Below are 12,517 nucleotides of genomic sequence, written 5' to 3'. Positions count from 1 at the left end.
TGGGTGACAAGTTTCAGCAGATTCAGAGAAAAACAAAGGACAGTGGGTTGTGAACATCAAGTCCTGCCTTGATTTGTTCACTCAGAAATATGCTCTTTAGAAAGAACACAGAGCAGCGAGCACTGGGTTGGTGATACCAGTGCCAGGAATCCACTTGTGAACTGCTAACCTGGGGACATTCACTTAACCTTCTGATTTTCATCTGCTTCCCATCTCTAAAATGGAACTGCCTCAACCTTATCATATACTCCATAAGACTGCGTTGATCAACCGAGATAACCTCAGATTGTTTGAAAAAAAATTTTAATCCTATTTACATGTGACCTATTGTTATTGTGACTTGAGGAGGCCATGGAAAGGGGACCAGGCACACAATAGTCTGAGAATCAGTGGGACAAGGCTGGGCTCATGTTTGATGAGAAGAAAGATGTCATTTGGTGGAAAAGAGGCCAGTAGACTGGCTGCATTTCTGACTCTCTGAAGATGAGCTGGATTTGTACTTTGCTTTCTGGTCTACCCCTAACTGGGGGCAGTCCCTGGAACGGAGGTGAATATTATGAAATTCTGAGAGTCTTTAAAGAAAAAAAAAAAAACAGAAAAAAGGAAAGTAGGCAAGCTTTTGGGGAAAAATCTTTTATCAGACCTTCACCCTTGAAGCTGGATTCATTCAACAAATGTTTGTTAAGCACCTGCTGTGAGTCACACATTCTTCTAAACGCTTAGCATACTTTAAGATCCCGCCTGCTTTCTGGAAGCTTAGTTCTAGGTGCCTGACCCGCCGTCCATCTCTGGTCTGTATTTTCTTTCTTCCTCTGAATGTGGTATGCAGCACCTATTCCAGGGGTCAGAGCAGATTTCAGATTTTTTCTCACCAGAATGGCAGAAAAAAAGTCTGCAGGTTCCATGTTGCATAAGGCAGATAATATTTCTAATTCCAGGTGGAATATCCCCTATGGATAGAACAAATTAACAAATTAGTTCACACAGCAAAAAATAAAGGATAAACATAGGCCACCTCCACAATGTTTATCATACTCCTAAAAAATTGTCTGGACAGGTTCCAGTTCAACTGGAACAATAAAACAGGGACGATAACTATTTTTGTTGTTGCTCAGTTGCTAAGTCACGTCTGACTCTTTGCAACCTCATGGATTGTACCATGCCAGGCTCCTCTGTCCTTTACTATCTCCCAGAGTTTGCTCAGATTCATGTTCATTGGGTCGATGGTTAATCTATGAACACGAATGAACATGACTCTAACCATCTCATCCTCTGCTGCCCTTTTCTCCTTTTGCCTTCAATCTTTCCCAGCATCAGGGACAATAGTACATACTTCTAAAAGTTGTTGGGAAGGTTTATATAATACATGTATTTGTGTATGTTATTGTATTCTATCAGGCTTCTCAAGCCTCCTGGTGGTGGATGTGAGCTAATTCAACAAGGAAAAACGGAGTTTTGGAGAATAGAGTGGAATGTTTGGAAGGATGAGTCTTGGTCTTTAGGAAAATAGGAAAGTGTTCTGATCCTCAGTCAGTGGCCTGATTTTCAGTTTTACAGCCTGAAATGAAATAAAGAAAAGAAAACTGAGTTCTTCTCACCATGATTGGTGGATTTATAGGTCAAGCAGAACTACCCAATGTTCCCATAAGGAAAGCATTTTCTATTTGTCACAGGAAAAAAAAAAAAGAAGAACTACATGTGGTAATGGATGTTGACTGGACTGAGGGTGGTTATTTCTCAGTCTATACAAATATACAACAATTATGGTGTACAGCTGAAACTGATATTGTATGTTGAATATATCTCAATTTTTTAAAAAACAGCATTTCCTATTTGGGAATGAGATGGTCGAAAAAAAGGTCTTATATCAGATCTGCAAAAGTCAATCTATCATGACTCAAAAAAAAAAAAAAAAAAACAACAAAACAAACAAGCTTTGTTGGTGGCTCAGTGGTAAAGAAGCCACCTGCAATGCAGAAGACACGGGTTCGATCCCTGATCCAGGCAGATCCCATATTCCAGGAAGCAGCTAGATCCACGTGCCACAACTATTGAGCCTGTGCGCTAGAGCCTGGGAGCCACAACTACTGAGCCCAAATGTCGCAACTACTGAGGCCCAAGCAGCCTGGAGCCCATGCTCCCCAACAAGAGAGACCATCGCAATGAAAGGCCTGCACGCTGTGATGAAAAGGAGCGCCTGCTCACTGCAACTAGAGAAAAGCCCATGTGCAGCGATGAAGACTCAGTGCACCCCAAAATAAGTAAATAAAACTATTCCAAAACCAAAACACTCACAGTGTTGGTCTTACATGATTTAAAAAAAACCGTGCACAATCTCTCATATCCAAATGGGGTACACTCTCTGAGCCTGTGTCATCTCAGCTCTACCATGGTTTGCAGAGGAGCCCAGTGAAGCGATGGGCGACGTACCTAATGAAGGTCAAAGAACCACAGCCCAGAAATCTGGAGATCAGAGCTGGCCTCACTTCTCCCAGTAGCTAATGATTTCTCCTTGGATAACTCATTTAACTGCTTGAGCCTCGTATTTCCTCTGTAAAATAGGCTCTCTGTGGAAGCTGGAGGAATGCTATTGGCAGTAGGAATTGCTGCTGTGACTGTGATTGTAAATTGCTCTGCAGGACAGCAGCCTTTCTTGGGAGTGTGGTTTCCTCTCCCTGTAAAGTGCGGGGCTTCCATAGAAAATTCATTCCCTTCCAGCTTTGACATTTGGGTGACAGTAATTTCTTTCTGCGAAATTTTCTCAGACTGTGATGAATCTTTTCTATTTGTATTGGGGCAAAGATGCCTCTATGACTTGTTTTATGACCCTGAAAACTCATATTTAGCCTCTCAAAACCTTTTTGTAGGGAAGATCAAAACGGTCCAGAGCTGAGTCCCAGAGGGGTCCACCTGTACCCACCACCAACACACAGACACCTCCCATCCATCCCCACCAGGGACACACACATCAGGGGAATTCCTGAACAGCCTTCCCCAGCCTGTCCCAGCTCAACCATACTGGTTGGGAGCAGCTTTCTACCCTGACCAGGAGACATTTACCTGAGTTCATTTGGACCAAACAGTAGAGAACAGTGAACAGAAAGAGGACCTTCATGTTTTAAAGTTCCCTCAGGTCTCCCCGCCCTGCTGTGCAGAAAAGCAAATCTGATGAAAGAGCCAAGTGGAATGGAGAGGACAGGTCACAAAAATGGGACATTTATAGGTTTGGGGACACTAATGAGGAATGAGCACATTTATCTGGTCTACTGACTAAGGCTGTGGGCAGAAGTTACTGGATACTCTTTTTTGCCTAAAAATAGACAGGCTTCATCGTATTCAGGACCTGACCAATAACTTGGCTTCAGTGGCAGAAGAACCACTGGAGTGATGGTTATTTAGCACCTGGTGTTGGGCCAGGTGATGGGGACAGAGAAGTGCAAAGACGGGGTCCCTGCCTTCTAGTAGCTTCTGACTGGCCAGCATCTACCACAGTTGGATACATGGACACACTCCCAGGTGAATAATAGCTTCAGGACCACTTATAGGTGGTCTCCTGCCCCTGTTTAACCAATTTGCAGCAAATATGTTTGACCACAAGTCTTACTGAGAAAATGGATTTTGATAAAGAGATGTCAGGTGGCAGCCCCATACTTCTGGAGGTGAGTAAGGGCACAGGTGAGCAGAGTGGGCACCCAGAAGAAGAAGGGACAGACATTCAGTTCAGAGATTCCAGTACTAGAAAGATTAAGCAAAGGAAGTGGGTCCTAACAAAGGATACCCTTATTCACTGGCTTGTCTGTACTTTGTAAAAGCACCTACTAAAACAGGGCTTAAGGGGAAGTTACTTGGGAACCTTACCTCTCTGTGCCAACAAAAATGTTCACAAAGCACTATGTAATTATAAAATAGATATTAAGATAGTGTCTATGTGTGATTCAAACAGTGAATAATAAACATTAAAATTTGCAACTCTTTTTTTATGGCTCATTGCTTTGAACCTATGTCTGAAATCACCTGTTGTAAAAATTGCCAGCCTAGAGGGGTGGGATGGGGTGGGAGGTAGGAGGGAGGTTCAAGAGGGAGGGGACATATGCATACCTATGGCTGACTCATTGATGTATTGCAGAAGCCAACACAATATTGTAAAGCAATTATCTGCTAATTAAAAATAACTGAAATTTTAAATGTATAAACAGATTGATTTCACCCTGAGAAAACAGGCTTCCATACCAAAACAATACATCCTATAAGTTCAAGGATTCCAATGAATAATTACAATTCTAAATGGATCTCTCTATAAGAGATAAGGATTATTGTTCAATGAAAACACTAAAGTGCATATACCCAAACGTATGGGTCATTTTTTAAAAAGTCACCTTCGTAAATGACACAATGCTTTATAATTGGTATTCATCCTCGCTATTTATACTGACCTGATGTACGGAACATCTAAGGTAAAGGTGTATGGTATATTTTTTCTAGCATTAAAGCCCAAATAGTTGTGAAATTATAGTTTGGAAACTGTTTTCTGTACAGCTGGAAATTTCATGAACTTTGTTGGAAAATCAGCTAATTTGGGTGAGAAATAATTTAACAGTATCAGGTTTTTATCACCCACATTTTCCCCTATACTTTAATCTATTTTCAAGTCAGTCACAGACTTGGAATGCAATCGCTAAGGAAGAATTGCATAAACAGTCTGGAGAATCAGGTGTGCCATTCTTAAGGAAGCTAAAGTAGAAAATCAAGTTCATTGAATGGTCTTATTAATCTGGTCATAGGTTCATTGGTTTCTATAATTACAGGGTTGAAAGAAACTAAAGTTCATTTTGTTCCAACACAGAAGATAATTATTCTGGTGTGTATTACACTTATAAATAGAAGAAAAAAGTATAAGGAGAGATGAAAGATACACGGGTTTGAAACATTTGATAATAGCTAAACATTTTTATGCCATTACGAGATGGTTGGATGGCATAACCGACTCAATGAACATGAGTTTGAGCAAGCTCCGGGAGATGGTGAAGGGCAGGGGAGCCTGGCGTGCTGCAGTCTATGGGGCTGCAAAGAGTCAGAGATGACTGAGAGACTGAAAAACAACATCAAACATTTTTATATATTAAAAAAAACTTGATACAATTAAATAATAATTAGCCAAACAACCCAATTAAAAATTAGGCGCAGGACTTAGACATTTCTCTAGAGAAGAAATACAAATGGCCATCAAGCACATGAAAAGATGCTCAACATCATTAGTCATTTGGGAAATGCAATCAAAGCCTCAGAGAGATACCACTTCACTTGCCCTAGGATAGTCATTATAAAAAAAAAAGTAACAAGAATAATATTTTGGAAAGTAGACACTATTAGTAACAGTGTGGAGAAATCAGAACCTTCATACATTGCTTATGGGAAAGTAAAATGGTGCCGCTATTGTAGAAAAAGTTTGATGTTTCCTCAATAAGTTTAGGAAATACTTATTTTTATTTTATGTATTTGAATAATATTTTATTTATTAAAACACAACTTGTACATGAATTCTCTTAGCATCACTATTCACAATCACCAAAAAGTAGAAATATACAAATGTCCATCAATGGATGAATGGAAAAATGAATTGCTGTGTAAAGGACCATGGATGCATCTAAAGATTGTCATACTGAGTGAACTAAGTCAGACAGCAAAAGACAAATATGATATTGCTATATGTGGAACCTTAAAAAAATGGTACAAAGAAACTTATTTACAAAACAGAAATAGAATTACAGACATAGAAAACAGCCCATTGGTTATTAAGAGGGAAAGGGAAGGAAGGGATAAATTGGGAGATTGATTGACATATACACACTACTATATATAAAATAGACAACAAATACTTTATTAATTAATAATTGTGTTGTTAAAATCACCTCATCTTAGAGAAAATAACTCACCTGAGGACACAAGGATGGTTACTTTTACTCCCAGGAACCAGATCCTTGAACAGCCAAAAGGTATTTCTTCCACTAATGTGATGAGTTGGGGTGCTAAGTACATACACACACATGTACACACAAACCACTCTATCTCTCACCATATAAAATAGAACACAGTTCAATTCAGTTGAGGTCAGTGGCTCAGTCGTGTCCGACTCCTTGTGACCCCATGGATTGCAGCACATCAGGCCTCCCTGTCCATCACCAATTCCCAAGTTTACTCAAACTCATGTCCATTGAGTCAGTGATGCCATCCAACCAGCTCATCCTCTGTCATCCCCTTCTCCTCCTGCCCTCAATCTTTCCCAGAATCAGGGTCTTTTCAAATGAGTCAGTTCTTCACATCAGGTGCCCAAATTATTGGAGTTTCAGCTTCAACATCAGTCCTTCCAGTGAATATTCAGGACTGGTCTCCTTTAGGATGGACTGGTTGGATCTCCTTGCAGTCCAAGGGACTCTCAAGAATCTTCTCCAATGCTACAGTTCAAAAGCATTAATTCTTCAGTGCTCAGCTTTCTTTATAGTCCAACTTCACATCCATACATGACTACTGGATAAACCATAGCCTTGACTAGATGGACCTTTGTTGACAATGTGATGTCTCTGCTTTTTAATATGCTATCTAGATTGGTCATAACTTTTTTTTCAATGAGCAAGCATCTTTTAATTTCATGGCTGAAGTCACCATCTGCAATGATTTTGGAGCCCCCAAAATAAAGTCTGTCACTGTTTCTGTTGTTTCACCATCTATTTGCCATGAAGTCATGGGGCCAGAAAACAAAGATCATGGCATCTGGTCCCATCACTTCATGGCAGATAGATGGGGAAACAGTGGAAGCAGTCAGAGACTTTATTTTTCTGGGCTCCAAAATCACTGCAGATGCAGCCATGAAACGCAAAAACGCTTACTCATTGGAAGGAAAGTTATGATCAACCTAGATAGCATATTAAAAAGCAGAGACATCACTTTGTCAACAAAGGTCCATCTAGACAAGGCTATGGTTCTTCCAGTAGCTATGCATAGATGTGAGAGTTGGACTATAAAGAAAGCTGAGCGCCGAAGAATCGATGCTTTTGAACTTTGGTGTTGGAGAAGATTCTTGAGAGTCCCTGGGACTAAAAGGAGATCCAACCAGTCCATCCTAAAGGAGATCAGTCCTGGGTGTTCATTGGAAGGACTGATGTTGAAGCTGAAACTCCAATATTTTGGCCACCTGCTGCGAAGAGCTGACTCATTTGAAAAGACCCTGATGCTGGGAAAGACTGAGGGCAGGAGGAGAAGGGGATGACAGAGGATGAGATGGTTGGATGGCTTCACTGACTCAATGGACATGAGTTTGGGTAAACTCCAGGAGTTGGTGATGGACAGGAAGGCCTGGTCTGCTGTGGTTCATGGAGTCGCAAAGAGTCGGACACGACTGAGTGACTGAACTGAACTGAACTAATGGGGCCAGATGCCATGATCTTCATTTTCGGAATGTTGAGTTTTAAGCCAACTTTTTCACTCTCCTCTTTCACTTCATCAAGAGGCTCTTTAGTTCTTCTTCACTTTCTGCCATAAGGGTGGTGTCATCTGTGTATGTGAGGTTATTGATATTTCTCCCGGCAATTTTGATTCCAGCTTGTGCTTCATCCAGTCCAGCGTTTCTCATGATGTACTCTGCATATAAGTTAAATAATCAGGGTGACAATATACAGCCTTGATGTATCCCTTTCCTGATTTGGAAGCAGATGGACCTAACAGAAGCAGAAGATATTAAGAATAGGTGGCAAGAATACACAGAAGAACTATACAAAAAAGATCTTAAAGACCCAGATAATCACAGGGCTGTGATCACTCACCTAGAGCCAGACATCCTGGAATGTGAAGTCAAGTGGGCCTTAGGAAGCATTACTGCCAATAAAGCTAGTGGAGGTGATGGAATTCCAGTTGAGCTATTTCAAATCCTAAAAGATGATGCTGTGAAAGTGCTGCACTCAATATGCCAGCAAATTTGGAAGACTCAGCAGTGGCCACAGGACTGGAAAAGGTCAGTTTTCATTCCAGATAGAATGCGCTCTGATTTTATTTGTGAAATAAAAGTAAAACTCTTTCAATTCCACCTTTATGTCTATAGGTGGCAATTTGTGATGCTTTTGGACCTGAAGACAAAGGACTTCTTGATAAAATTATGTAAAATTCCACAAAGAGAAAGGAATTCTTTATGGATTCAGTTCCACATTATTTGTGGAATTCGTTCTTTATGGAATGTTCAGTCACACGTATCCAAACAAAATGAAATATATTTCACCCACCTTATAAAATTGAGGATGTAGCATCACCAATGCAATAGTCTCTACAATCTTAATAAATTTCAGGCCAGAGTCTCCATCTCTTTATCTATGGAATGAAACCTTCTGATTTTTAAATCCTAAGGAGGCTGAAAGCTATGCAATTTTTTAATCCCACCTCTAAAATTCATTAATATAATAAATTGTTTGTTGTTGTTGTTTTTTATTCATTAACTTGTGTCCAACTTTTAGTGACCCCATTGGACTGTAGCCTTCAGGCTCCTCTGTCCATGAGATTTCCTAGGCAAGAATACCTGAGTGAGTTGCCATTTCCTTCTCCAGGGGAATATAATAAATTATAATAATAATTCAAAAATTGACCTATGATTTAACTGCCAGAAAAATTCCTATTTGACATACTATCATAATGAAAATGCACTTTGGACCCCAAAATGGTGCATGCTGCTGCTAAGTCGCTTCAGTTGTGTCTGACTCTGCACGACCCCATAGATGGCAGCCCACCAGGCTCCACCATCCCTGGGATTCTCCAGGCAAGAACACTGGAGTGGGTTGCCATTTCCATGACATTTCAACACTTCTTTTTGGCCTTGTGAGAAACATGAAATAGAAGAATTTAGAAGTTAAATGATGAAGTTATTTTATAGATTAATCATAATACCGTGTGCATTTTTATAATTAAAAAATGACTTTCATAAGCTTTATCTCTTTAGCAATTTCATAATCTAGACAAGAGTAGTTATCACTATTCCAGTTTTAATAGTTAAGAAACAGAAGCATGGGGAGTATAAGTTTACATATATTGTATAACCATAGGTTTTAGCATGGGGATCTTTTGGTTCCTTGTGCAATATTCGTTGCCTACATACCTGGTCATAATTTAAACTCTAACTTCCTAATGTATTAGTCATTTATTGTCACACTTGTGTTACCTTGTCACTTAACTAACAGACTCTTAACACCAGTAGCCCAGTGTCTGGGAACTCCTTAGCAGGAGAAGCTTCATCGTTAGTTGGTTGATATCAATGTTCTATACATTGGGCTTCCCTGATGGCTCAGCAGAAAGAATCCGCCTGCAATGCAGGAGACCCAGGAGATAATGCAGGTTTGATCCCAGGGCCAGGAAGATCCCCTGGAGGAGGGCATGGCAACCCACTCCAGTATTCTTGCCTGGAGAACCCCATGAACAGAGAAGCCTGGGGGTGCTAGTATGGGCTCACAAAAGAGTCAGAAACGACTGAAGTGACTGAGCATACACACAATATTCTGTACTTTAAGGATGTGACTATAATCACTAGGAGACCCTATAAAAGGACCAGCCCTTTTCTCTGTCCCATTCTTAGCAAGCTTAATCCAGTCCTCTATTGCTTTAGAACCTGTAAGGAGAATTATATTCTTTAAAAAAAAATAAACATTAATTTGGCCATTGATTATGACTTTGGTTTCTGTATCTGAGTAAGGGAATCAATAAGAGTTTCCTCAAGGGATTATTTGGGGACTATAAATAAGGCAAGTAAAACTCCAGATGCCACATTTGCAATAAGGCATATTTGGTAGATAATAGCCACCTGCTGGGGACAGCCCAATGAACTGGAGGTCTGCTGCAGCCTCCTGAAAGAACAGGCTGTTGCTCTTTTGATTGTCAACGACAGCAAGGCACTGGAGCTTCCAGGTACCAAAACTCTGTAGCAGGAGGAGGGAGTGTCTTTCCCCTTTTCACTGGTTGGCATTCCAGGTGGAAGAGGAAAGAGACACAGACATGAAAACTGTTAGAGACAGTGAGACACGAAAGTCAGAGGAAGGCAAGTCAACCTACCTAAAGATTATGGCATTCCTGGGAAGGAAACAGAATTTTCAGATAAGATATAATGTGAGCTGGAGGGAAGGAAGTTATTAATCAACACGTGTGACATTTCAGATGAATAAGCGCTAGAGATCTGCTCCTCAACACTGCGCCTGCCGTCAACGATGGTACATTGTACTCTTAACAGATAGATGGTAGATATGATGCTAAGTGTTTTTATCATAATAAAATTACTTTTTAAAAAGGAAATAGTGCTAAAATACAATTTTAAAATAGTTTATAAAGTAGAAAATTAATGAAATAAGCCAGTTGATAAGACTTACCAATTTTCAGGTAAAACCAATTAGATGAGAATTGCAGTTACGTATATCTTAATGAAATGTTGAAAGCATAAACAAAAAGAAATGAAAGCCTACAAAAATCAGGAGTCCTGTTAGAGAACAAAAGCAGACCGGCCTTATGTATCTCTCACACGGTTCTAAACGATAGATGAGGAACTGGCACCTTTGAGATTTAAAGAGGAAAATTGTGTTGCAAGGCTTTGGTTCCCTAACTGATTCTCTCCTACGAGTTAAAAAAAAAAAAAGAAAAGAAAGAAAGAATGAAAATCATTCTAAAATATTCAAAGAATCAGAAAATATTACATCCAAATGTTATTCTTGAAAATGTTATAAAATTTACCTTTCTTTCTATACTACAGTGCCTGTTTTTGTTTTTAAGAAAAGGAATACCAGATGTTATTTTCCACCTTTAAATTTGCCATTTTCAAACTCATTTTCAGGTGTCCTTGTAACAAAGGACAAAAAGCAGGACTTTCAATGTTAAAACTCTGTGGCTTTGCCATTCTGTTGGTTCAGGAAGTAACACTACTAATGAAAAGTATTTAGTGGTTGGCTAAACTCATCTTTTCCCTCTCCAAGTCATGCTTAGGTTCATACTTATGTTTTCTCTGTCCAAACTGGCTTTTCACTTTTACTGAAGCACTTCTTACTCATCATGTCTATTTCACCACACAGAGTGTTTCATAATCTCCCTTTTATTCCCGAAGAAATAAGCAGAATTTTCGGCCTTCAGTATCCCAATGGAATTATCTCACATTCCCATAAAAGCCATAGTGAGACTCTTGATTATCTATAAGACCAATTTCTCTGTTCACCAGAGGCTTCCATCAAGTCCTTGGTTCCCAGATACATGAATTACATCAACACAGCCCTTGCATGTAGACTAAGTGAAATAATACGCTGGGTCCCCACCACCTGACTTTGGCTGAGGGCAGTTGTTCTTATTTGTGGCTAAGGATTCTTGCCACAACATCCATCTGAAGTGATCTTCCCACTGACTTCCTCTCATCCTAGAGTCCATCTGGTGTGTCTTTCTTTTGTATTTATTCCTGCTGTTGAGCTCAGTCGTGTCTGACTCTTTGCGACCCCACGGACTGTAGCCCACCAGGCTCCTCTGTCCATGAGATTTCCCAGGCAAGCATACTGGAGTGGGTTGCCATTTCCTCCTTCCAGGCGATCTTCCTGACTCAGGGATCAAATCTGCATCTCCCGCATTGGCAGGCAGATTCTTTACCACTAAGCCATCTGGGAACTAAAGAGCGACTGGTCAGCATAACCAGCCTCCTCTCCTCCAAGCCCTGGAAACTCCTTTGGGCTTTCTTTTCACTATCCTAACTCAATTCTTCAGTTACTTCCTATAATCCCCCATTTTACACAACCCCCTGTACAGCTAACCTGATCCTCGGTTAAGCCAGGGAGAAAACTGGGGTGCTTATTTACCATTTTCTTAACATCTTACACCAAACTTTTGTCTCATTTGTCTTGCAGGTCTTTTTTCTCTTCCAGGCTCAACATAATTCTTTGCAGGGGAGCACACCAAGCCCATACAGTCACGTTTCCTTTGTCTCTCGAGGTTCTCAAATAACTGATGGAAATAGGTCTCCAGAACAGCTGTTTATTTAATGGTCTTCACCAACTGTGGTCATGCTACTTGCTTCCCAGGATGAATTACTCATTCACACAATCACAAGTCGCTGGGCTCAGGACATTTTTGCCCACTGTGCTCATCAAGAGTTACCCAGGGCATCAACACAATCATCATTGGAGTTGAGACTAGAATCCAAGTACCTGACCTTCCCACAAGTGCTGCTTGTACTCATACACTCAGATCTACAGTCACTGGGAACTCATAGAGCCACAAGCCTTCCAACCTGAAAAGCCCTTGTCCAGGGCTTGTTGAGAAGCCTGTCCCAGTCAGTGCTGCCAGGAAACATCCTGAGAAAGGAATGTGTGTCGTCTTAGGTATAGCAAAGTTGTGTAAGGCAGAAAAGCCCACACCCACACCTTGAGACTTCTGGCTCAAAGTAAGCCGGGTCAGGGTCCTGGCATGTCACCTGATCGCCACGTCATCTAGGTTGGCTCAACAAACTCTGCTCTTCATTTGCCCT

General features: G+C 40.5%; 1 protein-coding gene across 1 annotated transcript; it reads right to left on the bottom strand.

Moving 5' to 3' along the window:
* Positions 1 to 762: 762 nt before the first annotated feature.
* LOC120865830 (sperm-associated antigen 11-like) lies at positions 763 to 3,115 on the bottom strand. Its single transcript, XM_040243227.1, has 2 exons — positions 3,061 to 3,115; positions 763 to 950 (listed from the first exon to the last, which is right to left on the bottom strand). Exons 1-2 carry the CDS (start codon positions 3,113 to 3,115, stop codon positions 763 to 765), a joined length of 243 nt encoding a protein of 80 aa, XP_040099161.1.
* Between the last annotated feature and the right edge of the window lie 9,402 nt (positions 3,116 to 12,517).

The sequence above is a fragment of the Oryx dammah genome, unplaced genomic scaffold (genome assembly GCF_014754425.2).
Source record: "Oryx dammah isolate SB20612 unplaced genomic scaffold, SCBI_Odam_1.1 HiC_scaffold_7, whole genome shotgun sequence".
NCBI classification, from domain to species: Eukaryota; Metazoa; Chordata; class Mammalia; order Artiodactyla; family Bovidae; genus Oryx; species Oryx dammah.
Note: the sequence above shows the minus strand (reverse complement) of the source record. Positions and strands in the feature narration are given on the sequence as shown.

Excerpts from the sequence above, each read along its gene's own strand:
- LOC120865830 (XM_040243227.1), bottom strand. The coding sequence starts at position 3,115 with ATGAAGGTCCTCTTTCTGTTCACTGTTCTCTACTGTTTGGTCCAAATG. Across the intron at positions 951-3,060 it reads TTTGGTCCAAATGAACTCAG|GGGATATTCCACCTGGAATT; the intron begins GTAAATGTCTCC and ends TTCTATCCATAG.